The sequence below is a fragment of the Hyla sarda genome, chromosome 5 (genome assembly GCF_029499605.1).
Source record: "Hyla sarda isolate aHylSar1 chromosome 5, aHylSar1.hap1, whole genome shotgun sequence".
In the NCBI taxonomy this organism is placed as follows: domain Eukaryota; kingdom Metazoa; phylum Chordata; class Amphibia; order Anura; family Hylidae; genus Hyla; species Hyla sarda.
The window spans coordinates 140,586,242-140,608,985 of NC_079193.1; the positions used below are offsets into that span (position 1 = coordinate 140,586,242).

Consider the following 22,744-nt stretch of genomic DNA (forward strand, 5'->3'; position numbering starts at 1 on the left):
CTCATGGACATGGCTTCACCAATGGATTGCTGGCGGAGTGACTGACTCGAAGTAGGAGGAGCAGGAACATCTGGTGCGACAGAAGATGGGTATACCACACAGCTCCCTTCGGCTGAGGTGGTGGAGCTTTGGCTGGCTGAAACAGGGAGAGGCGTGCCACTGGGTACTGCAGCAGGCTGGATCACCACATCGGAGCCACAGTTCTCCCAGGCCACTTTATGGTGACGCTGCATATGTTGACGCAGGGCTGTTGTGCCAACATTGGGACCCTGGCCACACTTCACCTACTGCGACACATCTTGCATGTGGCCAGGTTCACATCTTCTGAATGCTTGATGAAAAACTGCCACACTGCCGAGTAGCTGATTTTCCACCAACAGTCCGCACTGATTGAAGCATGTGGTCTACCCTGGGCATGTAGGCTCAAGACTTTCCACTTCTGCCACCATGCTGACTGCAAACTATGCTACCAACTTGCTGGCTCAGCTGCTGCCTCACGGGCAACCTGCAACCCTTTTCTCTTGATGATGATGAAGCCCTTTCTGCACCCAGCTCCCAAGTGTGATTGGCTTCATTATCATCGAGTTGTGTCTGCACGTCACTGATGTCCTCTTCTGGTTCCTCAAAAGTGTCTGCTTCAGAAGCCTGAATGCTCACAACACCACCTTCCACGCCACTCTCCTCATCACTACTCTCCTGCTTAACGGAGGAAGCGGCGGAGCTGCTGACTGTCCTCTAGTAGATCGTCCTCCCTAAATAGTGGAGCTGAACCCAAAGCATAAGATACTTTTGGGGGGGAGGGAACAGCATAGGACAGAGGCAATGGGAGGAAAGGGACTGCTCAGGGTCCATGTCAGAGGAAACCACTGACTGTTGACTGGGGGAGTCAGATGTCACTTGTGATGAAGTGGATGACCGTGTTAACCAATTGATGATGACAGATGGGTTGCTGGTCGAGACACGACCACTAGCTGATACCGGGAGCTCAAGCCTCTCGCTGCAACTCCTGCTGCCACTTGCCCCTAGTCTGCTGCGACCTCTGCCTGATGAATTCAGGCCTCTGCCACTACTCTGTGCACGTCTTGGCACTTCTCTGCCTGACATACTTTGTGCGTATATGAGGGGAGTACAATATGTTCCACTATGCTTAAAACAGGATTTGTCTACAACCCCAGCAGGTGTGTACTTTTGGATGGCCTTTCACAGTATCTAAGCCCTTAAGACTTTAACAGGAACAAAATAGTACACCACTTAGATGTACATATTTGGTATGCACTTATGAGGGGAGGAAAATGCGCTCCAGTACGCTTAAAACAGTTTTTGTCTACAACACTAGCAGGTGTGTACTTTTGGCTGGCCTTTCACAGTAACTAGGCCCTTGAGACTTTAACTGGAACAAAATGGTACACCACTTAGATGTACGCACAGGTTACACTTAATAGAGGACAGTATGCTTTTAGTGCTCTGCTCACCCTAACTGGCTGGCTACTATTAGCTTTTAAGTTGTTGTACACACCAGTGCTGCAACATACAGTCGCTGTGTAGTGATGTCGCGAACATAAAATTTTCGGTTCGCGAACCGCGAACGCGAACTTCGGCAAATGTTCGCGAATTGGGCGAACAGCCATTGACTTCAATGGGCAGGCGAATTTTAAAACCCACAGGGACTCTTTCTGGCCACAATAGTGATTTAAAAGTTGTTTCAAGGGGACTAACACCTGGACTGTGGCATGCCGGAGTGGGATCCATGGCAAAACTCCCATGGAAAATGACATCGTTGATGCAGAGTCTGGTTTTAATCCATAAAGGGCATAAATCACCTAACATTCCTAAATGGTTTGGAATAACGTGCTTTAGCCCCCTTTAGGCAGCACATAGAGCCCCCCTTTAGGCATCACATAGTTAGATCCCCCTTTAGACAGCACATAGATTCCCCCATATTAGGCAGCACATAGTTAGAGCCTCCCTTTAGGCAGCACATAGAGACCCCTTTAGGCAGCACATAGTTAGATTCCCCCCTTTAGGCATCACATGGTTAGATCCCCCCTTTAGACAGCACATAGATTCCCCCATGTTAGGCAGGACATAGTTAGAGCTCACCTTTAGGCAGCACATAGTAGGATTTGAACCCAAGGCCCCAGCAAGGCAACTATGACGTGAACTGACAGTGACGACTGGTTTTATTTACCAGCCAAAAAGGTATTTTTTTTTATTTGCACAACTGTCACACCTAATGTGATTTGCACTAGGGTGACACAATTTGCCCTGCAGGCAAAAAAACTGGCAACTGTGACGTGAACTGACAGTGACGACTGGTTTTATTTAACAGCCCAAAAAGTTTTTTGTTTTTTTTTAATTTGCACAACTGTCACACCAAATGTGATTTGCACTAGTGTGAGAATGAGCAAAAAAGCTTGCCAGCGGAGTTCCCCTTTTAAGCAGTGGTCCCCAACCAGGGTGCCTCCAGCTGTTGAAAAACACACGGACTGATATATTTCAGCCCTTTGAATACTGTAGTAGTTAGTTGCTTTAACCCCTTAAGGACTCAGGGTTTTTCCGTTTTTGCACCTTCGTTTTTTCCTCCTTACCTTTTAAAAATCATATCCCTCTCAATTTTCCACCTAAAAATCCATATTATGGCAAATTTTTTGCGTCAACAATTCTACTTTCCAGTGACATTAGTCATTTTACCGAAAAATTCACGGCAAAACGGAAAAAAAAATCATTGTGCGACAAAATCGAAGAAAAAACGCCATTTTGTAACTGTTGGGGGCTTCCGTTTCTACGCAGTGCATATTTCGGTAAAAATTACACCTTATCATTATTCTGTAGGTCCATACGGTTAAAATGATACCCTACTTATATAGGTTTGATTTTGTCGCACTTCTGGAAAAAATCATAACTACATGCAGGAAAATGTATACGTTTTAAAATTTCATTTTCTGACCCCTATAACTTTTTTATTTTTCCACGTACAGGGCGGTATGAGAGCTCATTTTTTGATCTGAAGTTTTTAACGGTATGATTTTTGTTTTGATCGGACTTTTTGATCACTTTTTATAAATTTTTTAATGGTATAAAAAGTGACCAAAATACGCTTTTTTGGACCTTGGAATTTTTTTGCGTGTACGCCATTGACCTTGCGGTTTAATTAATGATATATTTTTATAGTTCAGACATTTACGCACGCGGCAATACCACATATGTTTATATTATTTTTTTTATTTACACTGTTTTATTTTTTTTATGGGAAAAGGGGGGTGATTCAAACTTTTATTAGGGAAGGGGTTAAATGACCTTTATTAACACTTTTTTTTAACTTTTTTTTTGCAGTGTTATAGGTCCCATAACACTGCACACACTGATCTCCTATGCTGATCACTGGCGTGTATTAACACGCCTGTGATCAGTGTTGTCGGCGCTTGACTGCTCCTGCCTGGATCTCAGGCACGGAGCAGTCATTCGTTGATCGGCGGTCCCGAACAGCCCGACTGACTAGCCGGGATACTTTCACTTTCGCTTTAGAAGCGGTGGTCAGCTTTGACCGCCGCTTCTAAAGGGTTAATACCACACATTGCCGCGATCGGCGATGTGTGGTATTAGCCGCGGGTCCCGGCCGTTGATGAGCGCCGGGGCCGATGCGATGTGATGCGGGGTTGCAGCGCGACCCCACTTCATATCGCGGGAGCCGACGCAGGACGTAAATGTACGTCCTGCGTCGTTAAGGGGTTAAAGAAAAAAAGCTTGCCAGGGGAGTTCCCCTTTTAAGCAGTGGTCCCCAACCAGGGTGCCTCCAGCTGTTGCAAAACACATGGACTGATATCTTTAAGCCCTTTGAATACTGTAGTAGTTAGTTGCGTGAAGGAACTTAAGTTTGATTCTGGAGTACCCCTTTTAACCAGCGGTTCCCTCCCAACCAGGGTGCCTCCAGCTGTTGCAAGACACACAGACTGATATCTTTCAGGGCTTTTTTGGGTGCTTTCCTTAAAGCAGATGTTACACTAGTGCTTTAGGAGTAAACTGGACCCTGAATACACCACCTAGCAGCAACCAAGCTATCGCTTTCCCTATACAGCAGGAGCAGCTTCTCTGACCCTCCACTTCCTAAGCCTGCAGCATGCTGAATGAGGGTAAAATGGCATCCGTGCAAGAGGTAGGAGGGTCTGGAAGGAAGGGACTGCTGCTGATTGGCTGTAATGTGTCTGCTGACTCTGACTCACAGGGTCAAAGTTTACTGCAATGTTAAAGTATAGGGGGCGGATCGAACTTCACATATGTTCGCCCGGCGGTGCGAACGCAAACATGCTAAATTCGCCGGGAACTGTTCGCCGGCGAACAATTTGTGACATCTCTATCGCTGCGTACTACACGCAAAATTGCACTCTCTTTCTCAATCTCACTCTCTTCCCTATCAGTGCTTCTAGGCTGGATTTGTGCTTGAGGCGAATCGCTGCTGTTAAAAAGCTTTTCTGTGCAATACACTGCTCTGTCCGTCTCTGCAATAGAACGCTGATGTGACTGGGAGGTAAATCGCTGCTGTTAAAATGCTTTTCTATGGAACACACACTGCTCTCTGTCCCTCTCTCTCTGCAACAGAATGCTCATGTGACTGGGAGGTGAATCGCTGCTGTAAAAATGCTTTTCTGTGCAACACACACTGCTGTCTGTCCCTCTCTCTCTGCAATAAAGAGCTGAAGTGACTGGCTGCAAAATGGCTGCCGATTATATAGGGCTGTGACATCAAAGGGGTGGCTGGCTGCTGATAGGCTGCATGTGATTCAGGGTCATCCCACCTACCCACCTTCCCAGGATTCCTTGACGCAAGTCCTCACATGTGGATCCGCCATTTTAGATGCCCTGGAGCCTGATTCGCACGATCAAATTGTGGAAATATTCGCATTCCTTGCAAACCAAGTTTTTCCTGAATTTCGTAACGAATTCGGATTTGTCAGACTCGATTCGCTCATCCCTAAAAGTGAAAGTTCATATGCAGGTGGTCTGTAAGTATTGGGGGTATACAGCAATGCCATACGCGTTTTTTTTTGGGGGGGGGGGTCCCCTTCCTTAGAAGCAGTGTACTTTACACGATCGCGACAAGCAGTACTCTCCGGAGCCGCAGACTGACATTTCGGGTCAGACGCATGTCCGTGCCAGTCTGCAAGCATTAGGAAGAACGGCTCGTTACATCGCTGTACTGCTACCCAGATCGCATATATCCTCTGAAAGCTGCGGTGACCTTGTCCTATTTGCCGGCTGTCAGGTGGTGAGTGGTGCAGAGCACCAACTGTCTCATATGTTTAACCTACTTATCTGATTACATCATAGACTGTATCCAGTGGCGTAGCTATAGAGGTTGCAGGCCCGTAGCCCGGGGGGCAGGCTGTCTGTTCCAATGCAATGTTTTGTTTTTTTTTAAGTTTGTGGCCGCTCTTACCCTTCCTCCTGCCGCAGCGGATTGGCTGCTGGAGGCAAACGTGCACCGCACAGGCAAGAACGTCTTCTTTCTCCTGGCGCCAAGGAAGAAGTGGAGGCTGGCAAGCAGATGGGAGCCGGTGCTCCTTATCTGCCTCTGACCCCAACATCCGTGGCAACATATTCCTGGTGGCCAGTGGGGGGGGGGGGTGGCCTTCCGTCTATGTAGGGGCCCCAGCAGTGCCCCCCTCCGAACTAAAACCCATAAAAACCCAGAATCCCAAACCCAACCTCCCGCACCCCTGGACCGCGCTGTAGCACGGGACTCTGCTTTGGCCTACCCAGGGCACTAAAGCTTCTGTGCAGCCTGCTGCCTCCGATGCTGGATTCCCGGGACCGGATCACCCTGAACTCACGGCGTATGCAGGTGAGGAGGCCGAGGATCATGTGTATGTATTATGTTTGCATGTATGTGTCATGTGAGGTGTGTGTGTATGATGTGTATATGTTTTATGTTATGTTTTATGAGTGAGTACATGTATCATGTGTGTTTGTATTATTGTGTTTGTGTATGTATGTTGTGTGTATGTATATGTATGATGTGTGTATGTATGTAGGTGTAAGCGTGATGTATATATGCATGGGGGGGGTTGGAGTCTGGAGGCAGCGTGTGTATGAAAGATGTGTGTGTATGTATGATGTATGAATGATAGATGTTGTGTAAGCAAGATGTATGTATGTATGATGTGTAAACATGTATTATGTTGGGGGATCTGGAGGCAGCAGGTGTATGTATGATATGTGTTTATGTATGATGTATGTGTATGTATGATGTGTATGTATGATGCATTTAGGGGGGGGGCAGAGGCGGCATGTGTATGAATGATGTGTGTATGTACTGTATGTATGATGTATGAATGATGTGTGTAAGCAAGATGTATATGTATGATGTGTGGAGATGTGTGTAAGCTAGAAGGAGGTATGTATGATGTGTGGAGATGAATTATGTAGAGGGATCTGGAGGCGGCGGGTGTATGTATGATGTATGTGTATGTATGATGTGTGTGTGTATGCATGTATAATGCATGTGTTTGGGGGGTTCGGAGGTGGCGTGTGTATGAATGATGTGTGTATGTATGATGTATGTATGAATAATGTGTGTGTATGAATGATAGATGTGTGTAAGCAAGATGCATGTATATATGTATGATGTGTAGGAGGGTACAGAGTATAGCATGGTTATTTTTGAGGGTTTATATTCAGGGACACAGTGTGTGGCAGTATTATATTCAAGGTTAACAGTAGGTGGCAGTATTATATTCAGGGGGTACAGTGGGTGGCAGTATTATATGCAGGCGGTACAGTGGATGGTAGTTTTATATTCAGAGGGTACAGTGTGTGGCAGTATTATATTTAAGAGGTACAGTGTGTGGCAGTATTATATTCAGGGTGAACAGTAGGTGGCAGTATTATATTCAGGGAGTACAGTGGGTGGCAGTATTATATGCAGGAGGTACAGTGGATGGTAGTTTTATATTTAGAGGGTACAATGTGTGGCAGTATTATATTTAAGAGGTACAGTGTGTGGCAGTATTATAGTCAGGGTGAACAGTAGGTGGCAGTATTATATTCAGGGGTACAGTGGGTGGCAGTATTATATGCAGGAGGTACCGTGGATGGTAGTTTTATATTCAGGGGGTACAGTAGGTGGAAGTATTATATTCAAGGAGTACAGTAGATGGTAGTTTTATATTTGGGGGATACAGTAGGTGGCAGTATTATATTCAAGGATTACAGTGGATGGTAGTTTTATATTCAGGGGGTACAGTAGGTGGCAGTATTATATTCAAGGAGTACAGTGGATGGTAGTTTTATATTCAGGGGGTACAGTAGGTGGCAGTATTATATTCAAGGAGTACAGTGGATGGTAATTTTATATTCAGGGGTACAGTAGGCGGCAGTATTATATTCAAGGAGTACAGTGGATGGTAGTTTTATATTCAGGGGGTACAGTAGGCGGCAGTATTATATTCAAGGAGTACAGTGGATGGTAGTTTTATACTCAGGGGATTAAGTAGGTGGCAGTATTATATTCAAGGAGTACAGTGGGTGGTAGTTTTATATTAAGGGGGTACAGTAGGTAGCAGTATTATATTCAGGGAGTACAGTGGGTGGCAGTATTATATGCAAGAGGTACAGTGGATGGTAGTTTTATTTCAGGGGGTGCAGTGGGTGGCAGTATTATATTCAGGGGGTACAGTATTTAGCAGAATAATAATGATTATTGTCTTCATACAGAGGATGAGGATCTACTGACAAAGTGAGAACCTATGATGTCTGGTGTCAGACTCTGCAGAGAAGATGGAGCTGGAAGACGTCTTGACGTCTGGACCAGATGAAGAAGAAAAGAAAAGACAACAGAGAAGACGTCACTCAGGTCACTGATATCATTGTGTTTTCTCCTGACTGTCCCATCAGAGCTGAAGTCACTTGTAAGTTCCACAGTGATGATGGGTGATGTTGTACCCTAATCTGTGGCTCTCCAGCTGTTGAAAAACTACAACTCCTATACTGCCTGAGGCTCTCCAGACATGATGGGAGTTATAGCTTTACAACAGCTGATTAGGTGATTGGTGGGGGTCCCAGCAGTTGGACCTCCTCCAGAAAAATGGGCTGCTTATTCTTAAATGCCTGTTTTGTCTGTCTGGCCCTGCCTGTTAGTCACTTATATTGTTGTGTATTCCCCTGACTGTGTCCCATCAGTGCTGTAGTCACTGATATCTTTGTGCAGCCAAGTAAGGGGTCGTCCGGGATTGGGTAAGAGGGTCGTTAGGTGGTAGGGGGCCCAGGGCAATTTTTCTCACCGGGGCCCCGTGGTTTCTAGCTACGCCCCTGACTGTATCCAACGAGTGACTATACATTTTTATGCAGGCGGTCTTTCATTGGACTTAATACTGATTCTTATCATCTTTTTACTTATCATTTATTGCTAATTCATATGCATGTATCTCGTCTGTGGCAAGGGCCCTGCTATAGACGTGACTTTCAATTATTAGTTTATTGAATATTTGAAGAAAAACTAGCCATATCAGTTATTTATTTATTTTTATTTTAGTAGTACATTAAGAAGTAAATGCCCACTTAGAGGGCTGTATCCAGTCGTGTAAATTCTATGCATGTTATTCATCCCTGCCAAAATGTACTGCCCCGTGAGAAGCTCTGCTGTTTTTGTCTATAGTACCACATTGATCTGTATGAGGAATCTAATGATTCCTCCTAAAAGTCTCCTAAGGGGACTAGTAAAGTGTAAAAAAGTTGAATAAAAGTAAAAAAAAAAAACACCCATTAACCCTTTCCATATTAAACGTTTGAATCACCCACCTTTTCCCAAATTCAATAAAAAAAATATGTAAACATTATAAAACTAAACATATGTGGTATCACCACATGCACAAATGTCTGAACTATAAAAATATAATGTTAATTAAATCGCACGGTCAATGGTGTTTACGTATAAAAAATACCAAAGTCCAAAATTGCATATTTTTGGTCACATTGTTTGCCCTAATAAAATGTATAAAAAGCGATCAAAAAGTCCCATCAAAACAAACATGGTACCAATAAAAACTTCAGATCATGGCACAAAAAATCATCCCCGTATATGGGAAAAATAAAAAAGTTATAGAGGCCAGAAGATGACAATTTTAAACATACTAATTTTGGTACATGTAGTTATAATTTGTTTTAGGTAGTAAAATCAAATAAAACCTACCGTATATACTCTAGTATAAGCCGAGTTTTTCAGCACGATTTTTCGTGCTGATAATGCCCCCCTCGGCTTATACTCGAGTGAACTCTCCGACCTGTTGTCAATCCCTTCATCAGTGGTCTTCAACCTGCGGACCTCCAGATGTTGCAAAACTACAACTCCCAGCAAGTCTGGTCCACTCCCAGCAACCACTGTGGCCTTCATCATCATCCAGCCCCCCCCCCCCCTTTGCTTTGTATTCACCTCCCCTCGGCGGGACGTTAGGGTGAGCTGGTCCGGGCCATCTATGCTGCAGGGACCGTCCGGTGGGGATGGTTAAACATTGCGGGCTGTCCATTTTCACTACTCTGGGGCCGGGGCCAAAGCGCAGAGAAGAGGCCCCCCCCCGGTGAAAATGGACAGCCCGCAATGACTAACCATCCCCACTGGACGGTCCCTGCAGCATAGATTGCCCGGACCAGCTCACCCTAATGTGAGGTGAGTACAAAACAAAAGGGGGGGGGGGCGGATGATGACGAAGGCCGCAGTGGTCTTTAACCTGCGGACCTCCAGAGGTTTCAAAACGGCAACACCCAGCATGCCTGGACAGCCGATGGCTGTCCGGGCATGCTGGGAGTTGTAGTTTTGAAACCTCTGGAGGTCCGCAGGTTGAAGACCACTGATGAAGGGATTGACAGGGGGTGATGATGAAGGGGGGCATGATGACGGAGGTCTGGATGATGACGGGGGTCTGGATGATTACTTGGGGGGATGATGTATTTCCCACCCTAGGCTTATAGTCGAGTCAATAACTTTTCCTGGGTTTTTGGGGTAAAATTAAGGGCCTCGGATTATATTCGGGTCGGCTTATACTCGAGTATATACGGTATATAATTTAGGTATCCTTGTAACCGTATGGACCTACAGAATAAAGATAAGGTGTCATTTTTACTGAAAAGTGCACAGTGTAGAATCGGAAGCCCTCAAAAGTTACAAAAGGACATTTTTATTTTTTTACATTTTGCCCAGGAAATATTATTTTTCTGATTTTGCCGTATATTTTGTGGTGAAATGATTGATGTCATTACAAAGTAAAATTGGTGGCGCAAAAAACAAGCCCTCATATGGGTCTGTAGGTGGAAAATTGAAAGCATTATGATTTTTAGAAGGTGAGGAGGAAAAACCAAAAGTACAAAAATGAAAAATGGCCGGTCCTAAAGGGGTTAATGGAAAAGACTTCTTGGACAAATATTTTAGCAGGCTTACAATGGAGGAATTAAAGTGTCATTTCCGAGCACAAGCTGCGCCTTCTGGTATAACGAGATAAGACAGATAACTGACAAATCACACGTAGAGAAATCTGGCACATATATGTTGCTCTTGCTCTTTAAAAGGGGTACTCCGGTGGAAAACTTTTTTTTTTTTTTTTTTTTTTTTAAATCAACTGGTGCCAGAAAGTTAGACAGATTTGTAAATTCTATTAAAAAATCTTAACCCTTCCAGTACTTATTAGCTGCTGAATACTACAGAGGAAATTCTTTTCTTTTTGGAACACAGTGCTCTCTGCTCACATCATGAGCACAGTGCCCTCTGCTCACATCTCTGTCCATTTTAGGAACTGTCCAGAGTTTGCTATTGGGATTTTCTCCTACTCTGGACAGTTCTTAAAATGGACAGAGATGTCAGCCAAGAGCACTGTGCTGGTGATGTCACCAAAGAGCTCTGTGTTCCAAAAAGAAAATAATTTCCTTTGTAGTATTCAGCAGCTAATAAGTACTGGAAGGGTTAATATTTTTTAATAGAAGTAACTTACAAATCTGTTTAACTTTCTGGCACCAGTTGATTAAAAAAAAGTTTTCCACCAGAGTATCCCTTAAAGTGGTTTATTTAATTGCTTAAAACAGCATTAAAAAAATCATAGTAGTAGTAGTAGAAAAACGATATAATGAGTTTAGACTAAGTCATAGTAAAAGGCTGAGTAAGCTAAAATGCCTTAGATCTTTTTCTTCTGTTACCCTGTTTTTTATGGATGCTGCTTTAAGGGGTTAAATAAACAACTTAGGGTAGGGTCACACGTAGTGCATCCGCAGCCTTTATTTAATGGTTGTCTTTTTTTACAGTCCCTCCAAGTCATCATGCAAGGAGGGTCACCTCCACCCATTAGGGTCCATTTACATGGGCACATTTAAAAGTGGAATCAAGAACAAAAATTCAGCTCAGAAATTGTGGTGCAGCAGCCTCCCATTGTTTTCAATAGGATTCTGCTACACCATGCACACAGCAGAATTTCCGTGAAATTTTAGTAGAAATTCAAATTCCGCATTCTACTGTAAGAATGTTCATGTTCTTCTTAGAATCCCCTTGAAAATGCAACACAGTCTATAGAGACAACGTGTTTCTTAGTGGTCCTAATGCTGACTAATTCAGTTGGCACCTGCTGCACACAGAATTTCCTCTCTGAATTTTTCCGACCAAGCGAATGAGCCCTTATACTGTACAGCACTCTCTGCAGGGAGGCATTTTCATGGGTTAGTAGCCAATGGTTTCTAGCCACCACACTTCTATCAACATCCTATACCTTATACCTAGACAAGATGGTATAGTCCGATTTGATATGATGTTTACAAATTGAACTTAATATTTTCCTGCTACAAAAACAATAATTTTATGAGAGCATGAAAGGACTTCAGAAGGCCGCACACTGAAGCTTCTATAACAGTGGTCCCCAAACTGTGGCCCTCCAGATGTTGCAAAACTACAATTCCCAGCATGCCTGGACAGCCAACGGCTGTCCAGGCATGCTGTGATTTGTAGTTTTGCAACATCTGGAGGGCCACAGTTTGGGGACCACTGTTCTATAAGATAATACCTTTGAAGTGTAAAATAATAACATCCTATCAGTATTTGCTGTAACCTTTAACCATAGGACATCACATCAAGGTTACTCACCCTTCTGGCTGCGGCAAAGCATTCTTCATTGCTTTGATTTGTTGGAAGTGACAGGACATATCTGTGGCCAACACCATCTCAATCACCAAAGCCCGAAATTCCCTTCAGGGTTGTCATACGGCAGAAAGAGAAAGAATGTGTAAGACATTAGTTTCCTTGTGCATCTGCTAATTGTATGTGACATTTCCACTGTAAACCATATGTGTCGCAAACCCCTTGCTGATATCTTATTCTTAAATATCAAATCCAGTGTTGTTACGCCGAGCGCTCCGGGTCCCCGCTCCTCCCCGGAGCGCTCGCTACACTTCCCTCACTGCAGCGCCCCGGTCGGTTCCACGGACCCGGGGCGCTGCGTTACCACCTCCGGCCGGGATGCGATTCGCGATGCGGGTAGCGCCCGCTCGCGATGCGCACCCCGGCTCCCGTACCTTACTCGCTCCCCGTCAGTTCTGTCCCGGCGCGCGCGGCCCCGCTCCCTAGGGCGCGCGCGCGCCGGGTCTTTGCGATTTAAAGGGCCACTGCACCGCTGATTGGTGCAGTGGTTCCAATTAGTGTTTACACCTGTGCACTTCCCTATATCACCTCACTTCCCCTTCACTCCCTCGCCGGATCTTGTTGCCCTAGTGCCAGTGAAAGCGTTCCTTGTGTGTTCCTTGCCTGTGATTCCAGACCTTCTGCCGTTGCCCCTGACTACGATCCTTGCTGCCTGCCCCGACCTTCTGCTACGTCCGACCTTGCTTCTGTCTACTCCCTTGTACCGCGCCTATCTTCAGCAGCCAGAGAGGTTGAGCCGTTGCTAGGGGATACGACCTGGTCACTACCGCCGCAGCAAGACCATCCCGCTTTGCGGCGGGCTCTGGTGAATACCAGTAGTGACTTAGAACCGATCCTCTAGCACGGTCCACGCCAATCCCTCTCTGGCACAGAGGATCCACTACCTGCCAGCCGGCATCGTGACAGTAGATCCGGCCATGGATCCCGCTGAAGTTCCTCTGCCAGTTGTCGCTGACCTCACCACGGTGGTCGCCCAGCAGTCACAACAGATTGCGCAACAAGGCCAACAGCTGTCTCAACTGACTGTTATGCTACAACAGTTACTACCACAGCTCCAGCAATCATCTCCTCCGCCAGCTCCTGTACCTCCTCCGCAGCGAGTGGCCGCTTCTGGAATACGACTATCCTTGCCGGATAAATTTGATGGGGACTCTAAGTTTTGCCGTGGCTTTCTTTCCCAATGTTCATTACACTTGGAGATGATGTCGGACCAGTTCCCCACTGAAAGGTCTAAGGTGGCTTTCGTAGTCAGCCTGCTGTCTGGAAAAGCCCTGGCTTGGGCCACACCGCTCTGGGACCGCAATGACCCCGTCACTGCCTCTGTACACTCCTTCTTCTCGGAAATTCGAAGTGTCTTTGAGGAACCTGCCCGAGCCTCTTCTGCTGAGACTGCCCTGTTGAACCTGGTCCAGGGTAATTCTTCCGTTGGCGAGTATGCCGTACAGTTCCGTACCCTTGCTTCAGAATTATCCTGGAATAATGAGGCACTCTGCGCGACCTTTAAAAAAGGCCTATCCAGCAACATTAAAGATGTTCTGGCCGCACGAGAAATCCCTGCTAACCTACATGAACTCATCCATCTTGCCACTCGCATTGACATGCGTTTTTCCGAACGGCGTCAGGAGCTCCGCCAGGATATGGACTCTGTTCGCACGAGGCGTTTCTTCTCCCCGGCTCCTCTCTCCTCTGGTCCCCTGCAATCTGTTCCTGTGCCTCCCGCCGTGGAGGCTATGCAGGTCGACCGGTCTCGCCTGACACCCCAAGAGAGGACACGACGCCGCATGGAGAATCTCTGCCTGTACTGTGCTAGTACCGAACACTTCCTGAAGGATTGTCCTATCCGTCCTCCCCGCCTGGAAAGACGTCCGCTGACTCCGCACAAAGGTGAGACAGTCCTTGATGTCTACTCTGCTTCTCCACGTCTTACTGTGCCTGTGCGGATGTCTGCCTCTGCCTTCTCCTTCTCTGCTGTGGCCTTCTTGGACTCTGGATCTGCAGGAAATTTCATCTTAGCCTCTCTCGTCAACAGGTTCAACATCCCGGTGACCAGTCTCGCCAGACCCCTCTACATCAATTGTGTAAACAATGAAAGATTGGACTGTACTATACGTTTCCGCACGGAGCCCCTTCTAATGTGCATCGGATCTCATCACGAGAGGATTGAACTGTTGGTCCTCCCCAATTGCACTTCTGAAATCCTTCTTGGACTTCCCTGGCTTCAACTCCATTCCCCAATCCTGGATTGGTCCACTGGGGAGATCAAGAGTTGGGGGCCCTCTTGTTCCAAGGACTGCTTAAAACCGGTTCCCAGTAAACCTTGCCGTGTCCCTGTGCTTCCTCATGTAACCGGTCTCCCTAAGGCCTATATGGACTTTGCGGACGTTTTTTGCAAAAAACAAGCTGAGACTCTACCTCCTCACAGGCCTTATGATTGTCCCATTGACCTCCTCCCGGGCACTACTCCACCCCGGGGCAGAATCTATCCTCTGTCCGTCCCAGAGACTCTTGCCATGTCTGAATACGTCCAAGAAAATTTAAAAAAGGGCTTTATCCGTAAATCCTCCTCTCCTGCCGGAGCCGGATTTTTCTTTGTGTCCAAAAAAGATGGCTCTCTACGTCCTTGCATTGACTACCGCGGTCTTAATAAAATCACGGTTAAGAACCGCTACCCCCTACCCCTCATCTCTGAACTCTTTGATCGTCTCCAAGGTGCCCATATTTTTACCAAACTGGACTTAAGAGGTGCTTATAATCTCATCCGCATCAGAGAGGGGGATGAATGGAAAACGGCATTTAACACCAGAGATGGACACTTTGAGTATCTGGTCATGCCCTTTGGTCTATGCAACGCCCCTGCCGTCTTCCAAGACTTTGTTAATGAAATTTTTCGTGATCTACTATACTCCTGTGTTGTTGTATATCTGGACGATATCCTGATTTTTTCTGCCAATCTTGAAGAACACCGCCAGCATGTCCGTATGGTTCTTCAGAGACTTCGTGATAATCAACTCTATGCCAAAATAGAGAAATGTCTGTTTGAATGCCAATCTCTTCCTTTTCTAGGATACTTGGTCTCTGGCCAGGGACTACAAATGGACCCAGATAAACTCTCTGCCGTCTTAGATTGGCCACGCCCCTCCGGACTCCGTGCCATCCAACGTTTTTTGGGGTTCGCCAATTATTACAGGCAATTTATTCCACATTTTTCTACCATTGTGGCTCCTATTGTGGCTTTAACAAAAAAAAATGCCGATCCCAAGTCTTGGCCTCCTCAAGCGGAAGACGCCTTTAAACGACTCAAGTCTGCCTTTTCTTCGGCTCCCGTGCTCTCCAGACCTGACCCATCTAAACCCTTCCTATTGGAGGTTGATGCCTCCTCAGTGGGAGCTGGAGCTGTCCTTCTACAAAAAAACTCTTCCGGGCATGCTGTTACTTGTGGTTTTTTTTCCAGGACCTTCTCTCCGGCGGAGAGGAACTACTCCATCGGGGATCGAGAGCTTCTAGCCATTAAATTAGCACTTGAGGAATGGAGGCATCTGCTGGAGGGATCAAGATTTCCAGTTATTATTTACACCGATCACAAGAACCTCTCCTACCTCCAGTCTGCCCAACGGCTGAATCCTCGTCAGGCCAGGTGGTCTCTGTTCTTTGCCCGATTTAATTTTGAAATTCACTTTCGGCCTGCTGATAAAAACATTAGGGCCGATGCTCTCTCTCGTTCCTCAGATGCCTCTGAAATTGAACTCTCTCCTCAACACATCATTCCTCCTGACTGCCTGATTTCCACTTCTCCAGCCTCCATCAGGCAAACTCCTCCAGGAAAGACCTTTGTTTCTCCACGCCAACGCCTTGGGATCCTCAAATGGGGTCACTCCTCCCATCTCGCAGGTCATGCGGGCATCAAGAAATCTGTGCAACTCATCTCTCGCTTCTATTGGTGGCCGACTCTAGAGACTGATGTGGTGGACTTTGTGCGAGCCTGCACTATCTGTGCCCGGGATAAGACTCCTCGCCAGAAGCCCGCTGGTTTTCTTCATCCTCTACCTGTCCCCGAACAACCTTGGGCTCTGATTGGTATGGATTTTATTACTGACTTACCCCCATCCCATGGCAACACTGTTATTTGGGTGGTCGTTGATCGATTCTCCAAAATGGCACATTTCATCCCTCTTCCTGGTCTTCCTTCAGCGCCTCAGTTGGCTAAACAATTTTTTGTACACATTTTTCGTCTTCACGGGTTGCCTACACAGATCGTCTCGGATAGAGGCGTCCAATTTGTGTCTAAATTCTGGAGGGCTCTCTGTAAACAACTCAAGATTAAATTAAATTTTTCTTCTGCATACCATCCTCAATCCAATGGACAAGTAGAGAGAATTAACCAGATCTTGGGTGACTATTTACGACATTTTGTTTCCTCCCGCCAGGATGACTGGGCAGATCTTCTACCTTGGGCCGAATTCTCGTATAATTTCAGAATCTCTGAATCTTCCTCCAAATCTCCGTTTTTCGTGGTGTACGGCCGTCACCCTCTTCCCCCCCTCCCTACCCCCTTGCCCTCTGGTCTGCCCGCTGTGGATGAAATTTCTCGTGATCTTTCCACCATATGGAAAGAGACCCAAAATTCTCTCTTACAGGCTTCTTCTCGCATGAAGAGATTCGCAGATAAGAAAAGAAGAGCTCCTCCCATTTTTTTCCCTGGAGACAAGGTATGGCTCTCCGCTAAATATGTCCGTTTCCGTGTCCCGAGCTATAAGTTGGGACCACGCTATCTTGGTCCTTTTAAAGTTTTGTGTCAAATTAATCCTGTCTCTTACAAACTTCTTCTTCCTCCTTCTCTTCGTATCCCTAATGCCTTTCACGTCTCTCTTCTTAAACCTCTCATCCTCAACCGTTTTTCTCCTAAATCTGTTCCTCCCACTCCTGTTTCCGGCTCCTCGGACATCTTCTCTGTTAAAGAGATTTTGGCCTCTAAAAAGGTCAGGGGAAGAACTTTTTTTTTAGTGGATTGGGAGGGTTGTGGTCCAGAAGAGAGGTCCTGGGAACCTGAGGACAATATCCTGGACAAAAGTCTGATCCTCAGGTTCTCAGGCCCCAAGAAGAGGGGGAGACCCAAGGGGGGGGGTACTGTTACGCCGAGCGCTCCGGGTCCCCGCTCCTCCCCGGAGCGCTCGCTACACTTCCCTCACTGCAGCGCCCCGGTCGGTTCCACGGACCCGGGGCGCTGCGTTACCACCTCCGGCCGGGATGCGATTCGCGATGCGGGTAGCGCCCGCTCGCGATGCGCACCCCGGCTCCCGTACCTTACTCGCTCCCCGTCAGTTCTGTCCCGGCGCGCGCGGCCCCGCTCCCTAGGGCGCGCGCGCGCCGGGTCTTTGCGATTTAAAGGGCCACTGCACCGCTGATTGGTGCAGTGGTTCCAATTAGTGTTTACACCTGTGCACTTCCCTATATCACCTCACTTCCCCTTCACTCCCTCGCCGGATCTTGTTGCCCTAGTGCCAGTGAAAGCGTTCCTTGTGTGTTCCTTGCCTGTGATTCCAGACCTTCTGCCGTTGCCCCTGACTACGATCCTTGCTGCCTGCCCCGACCTTCTGCTACGTCCGACCTTGCTTCTGTCTACTCCCTTGTACCGCGCCTATCTTCAGCAGCCAGAGAGGTTGAGCCGTTGCTAGGGGATACGACCTGGTCACTACCGCCGCAGCAAGACCATCCCGCTTTGCGGCGGGCTCTGGTGAATACCAGTAGTGACTTAGAACCGATCCTCTAGCACGGTCCACGCCAATCCCTCTCTGGCACAGAGGATCCACTACCTGCCAGCCGGCATCGTGACAAGTGTAAGCAAGTTATTCAGAATATTAAAGGGGTACTCCCATGAAAACATTTTTTTAAATCAACCGGTGCCAGAAAGTTCAACAGATTTGTAAATCACTTCTATTAAAAAATCTTAATCCTTCCACTACTTTTTAGGGGCTGTATACTAAAGAGAAATCCAAAAAAGAAATGCATTTCCTCTGATGTCATGACCACAGTGCTCTCTTCTGACCTCTGCTATCCATTTTAGGAACTGTTCAGAGCAGGAGTAAATCCCGATAGCAAACATATGCTGCTCTGGACAGTTCCTGGACAGAAGAGGTCAGAAGAGAGCACTGTGGTCATGACATCAGAGGAAATGCATTTCTTTTTTGGATTTCTCTTTAGTATACAGCCCCTAAAAAGTACTGGAAGGATAAAGATTTTTTAATAGAAGTGATTTACAAATCTAGAAGTAAACAAGAAACAACAGTGGCACCGATACCTTAGGCCTCCCAAGACCACGAGATGGAGACGGCGTCCCGCTAGACTGGAAATCCACCCTGGCAACGGAGGTGCTAGGACAATAAAGACCGTAGTCACTAAATTGTAGTAAATAAAGAAAAAAGGTGTCCTGCACTCACCGCTTCTATCCAGGTAATCCTGCTCCCATCTCGGGTCACGACTCGAACACGGAGGACATGGGTTGTGGAGCGCTCAGAGGCGACTGCCGGCGGTTTCACGCATAGGAATGCGCTTCATCCGGCCTTCATTCCTATGCGTGAAACCGCCGGCAGTCGCCTCTGAGCGCTCCACAACCCATGTCCTCCGTGTTCGAGTCGTGACCCGAGATGGGAGCAGGATTACCTGGATAGAAGCGGTGAGTGCAGGACACCTTTTTTCTTTATTTACTATGATTTACAAATCTGTTGAACTTTCTGGCACCAGTTGATTTAAAAAAAAAAGTTTTCCACAGGTGTACCCCTTTAACTCATTAACCCAAAATGTGGAAATATTACCGTTTTCACACTGGCCACTAGGGCACACATATAGTAGTAAACTGTTGCTTTTAGTCTTCTACTTGTTGTTAGCTTTTCTCTGTAGACTAGGACAGATTAGCAGGCAGAGACTTTAGATATAAGGAAAAATAGATGCTCTCATGTAATGCTGGTGACAGTGTTTCCCAACCCAGTCCTCAAGGCACACCAACAGTCCAGGATTTTAATTTTTCCCTGTTCTATTCCAATGGAGTAACTGAAAAAACCCGGAATGTTGGTGTGCCTTGAGGACTGGGTTGGGAAACACTGACCTAGATAAACAAAGAAATCCTGTAATCCCAAATCTCACCCCCTCCCATAGACTTGCAATAAGGGGGCATGGCCGTGATGTCACGAGGGGCGTGGCCGACCACCACAGCGCGAAAACAGCATTCGGAACATTTACTTCCGAACGTTGGCCAGTGGAGTACCCCTTTAAGAGGTCATATATATGGCTTACAATGCAGACATTTTCTTAAGGTACATCACAGCCTTGTCTACAGGCCTTTACTTCTGCACCATCTTTTTTTCACCCTGTATTTAAATTTAATGGATATTTGAGCCCAACTGAATATATACAGTACAGACCAAAAGTTTGGACACACCTTCTCATTCAGAGTTTTCTTTATTTTCATGACTATGAAAATTGTCATGTATAAAAAGAGGCATGGACTCGAGGGACAGGGACATAATACTCCCCCTTTATAAAGCATTGGTACGGCCTCACCTGGAATATGCTGTTCAGTTTTGGTCGCCTGTTCATAAAAGGGACACTCCGGAGCTGGAAAGGGTGCAGAGACAAGCAACTAAACTAATATGGGGCATGGAACATCTTAGCTATGAGGAGGGATTAAAGGAGTTACAATTGTTTAGTCTTGAGAAGAGACGTTTAAGGGGGGATATGATAATCGTATATAAGTATATAAATGGCCCATACAAAAAATATGGAGAAAAACTGTTCCAGGTTAAACCCCCCCCCCCCCCCCTTCTGGAGAAGAAAAGGTTTAGTCTAAAGGGGCGACACGCCTTCTTTACCGTGAGGACTGTGAATTTATGGAACGGTCTACCTCAGGAACTGGTCACAGCAGGAACAATTAACAGCTTTAAAACAGGGTTAGATACATTCCTGGAACAAAATAACATTAATGCTTATGCAGAATTATAAAACTACATCCCTTTCCCTTATCCCCTTACACCCTTCCCTTCAATTCCCTGGTTGGACTTGATGGACGTATGTCTTTTTTCAACCATACTAACTATGTAACTATGTAACACTGAAGGCATCAAAACTATGAATTAACACATGTGGAATTATATACATAACAAAAAAGTGTGAAAATATGTCATATTCTAGGTTCTAGCCACCTTTTGCTTTGATTACTGCTTTGCACACTCTTGGCATTCTCTTGATGAGCTTCAAGAGGTAGTCACCTGAAATGGTCTTCCAACAGTCGTGAAGGAGTTCCCAGAGATGCTTAACACTTGTTGGCCCTTTTGCCTTCACTCTGCGGTCCAGCTCACCCCAAACCATCTCGATTGGGTTCAGGTCCGGTGACTGTGGAGGCCAGGTCATCTGGCGCAGCACCCCATCACTCTCCTTCTTGGTCAAATAGCCCTTACACAGCCTGGAGGTGTGTTTGGGGTCATTGTCCTGTTGAAAAATAAATGATGGTCCAACTAAACACAAACTGGATGGATTAGCATGCTGCTGCAAGATGTTGTGGTAGCCATGCTGGTTCAGTATGCCTTCAATTTTGAATAAATCCCCAACAGTGTCACCAGCAAAGCACCCCCACACCATCACACCTTCTCCTCCACACCAACACACCTGTGAAGTGAAGACCATTTCAGGTGACTACCCCTTGAATCTCAACAAGAGAATGCCAAGAGTGTGCAAAGCAGTAATCAAAGCAAAAGGTGGCGACTTTGAAGAACCTAGAATATGACATATTTTCAGTTGTTTCACACTTTTTGTTATGTATATAATTCCACATGTGTTAATTCATAGTTTTGATGTCTTCAATGTGAATCTACAATTTTCATAGTCATGAAAAAAAAAGAAAAATCTGAATGAGAAGGTGTGTCCAAACTTTTGGTCTGTACTGTACATTTTTTTTTAATACTCCTGTTTGATGCTGTGATTTTGTGTCATGAAAGTTACAGTTATGCCAGAACATTAGACCATACTATTGGTGCAATAATATGGCAGTAATATGCCTTTTTGAATCTGATCTATGTCTGCACCTGGCTGTGTACACATTGGGCAGATTTACTATTAGTGGCTTTATTTGTACCTATTTTTTTAGCGATAAGTTATGTATAATTAGGTTTGATTAACAATAGGACGTGTGTGCTTGTAAATGTGAAGCTTTTGATCATCCGCCTTTCTTCACTCACTGTACACAAAGTATCAGCTGGTTTAATGCGCGCTAGAAAATGACAAGGGGGCTAGAAAATGACAAGGGGACTAGAAAATGACAAGGGGACTAGATAAAAACATCCATTTTCACAAAGAAAGAACTTACATGTCAAGCAAGGCCCAGACAATTATTCTTTTTGGTGCACAGCTACCTGAATTAGGTGAAAACCATATGCTCTAAAGAAACAACCGCGTAGCTTAAAGGAGATCTGTAGTGCTCTGAACTTCGGATAGGGGATAAGTTTTAGATCGTGGTGGGTCCGGGCGCTAGGGCTCCCCGCGATCTCCTGTACGGGGTCACGGCAATGTACAGGAAAGGGGTGTTCCGTCCCCGCATGACGTGGCAGCCGGCACGCCCCTCAATGTATCTCTATGGGATTCATGGAGGGGCGTGCCGGCTGCCGCATCATGCGGGGATGGAACGCCCCCTTTCCTGTACATTGCAGCAACCCTGTACAGGAGATCGCGGGGAGCCCTAGCACTCAACCCCCCTGCGATCTAAAACTTATCCCCTATCCTTCGGATAGGGGATAAAGTTCAGAGCACTACGGATCTCCTTTTAGTAGTCAGAAATGAGATGCAAAACACATAATAAATCTGTTCCATTGTTTATAGTAACTACAACCTAAAAGAAGTTCTATATACTGTGGTCTAAATAAAATTGGGGAAAACCCAAAACAACCACTAAAAAACCTATAAATACGCCACTACAGCGTATAGGGTAAACCCACCAAGAATAAAAAATGTATATAATAAAATGAATAAGAAATATATTAATCTGATAAATCAATAACCATCAAGTTTAATAAATATAGTTTTATTTTACAAAAAATACATATATCATACACAAGCAAAAAAGATTGATAATAATATATAGCTATATAACATACATAAAAATAGTAATCATTAGCGCAATTTGATAATGTGTATAATTATTTTAAAAAAATTTTGTTTTATATATATATATATATATATATATATATATATATATATGTAAATAAATGAACTTAAAAAATGCAAAAGATAGCAGGGACGGGAAAAGGATGTAAAAAAGAAAGGAGTAAATGTCGGGGTCAACTGATCATCAATGGATCATAAAAGCACCTGTTGCTATAAAATACGTGCAATGTGACACTCTATTTAAAGCATAAAAAGTGTGTTTAACCTTAAAAATAAATATGCATAAAGTGCAATGTGCAACACAGAAATATAAGTGTATACAATAAATGTAAAAAAAGCAGTGCAAGAAAACAAAAAATAAGAAATAATAAGGTGCTAAAAGTAAAGGTGTCAGAATGTAAATACTTGACCCCACATGTAAAAAGAAGATAGGTT

At 45.5% G+C, this 22,744-nt stretch overlaps 1 protein-coding gene across 9 annotated transcripts in view; it reads right to left on the bottom strand.

The window, feature by feature from the left end:
* Positions 1-22,744, bottom strand: part of PDE1C (phosphodiesterase 1C) — a 983,820-nt gene that overhangs the window by 127,615 nt on the left and 833,461 nt on the right. For all 9 annotated transcript variants that reach the window (XM_056520396.1, XM_056520395.1, XM_056520397.1 and 6 more), the window contains one exon: positions 12,110-12,211. In XM_056520396.1, coding sequence (XP_056376371.1) covers positions 12,110-12,211 — 102 coding nt within the window. The remainder of the gene's footprint in view (positions 1-12,109; positions 12,212-22,744) is intronic.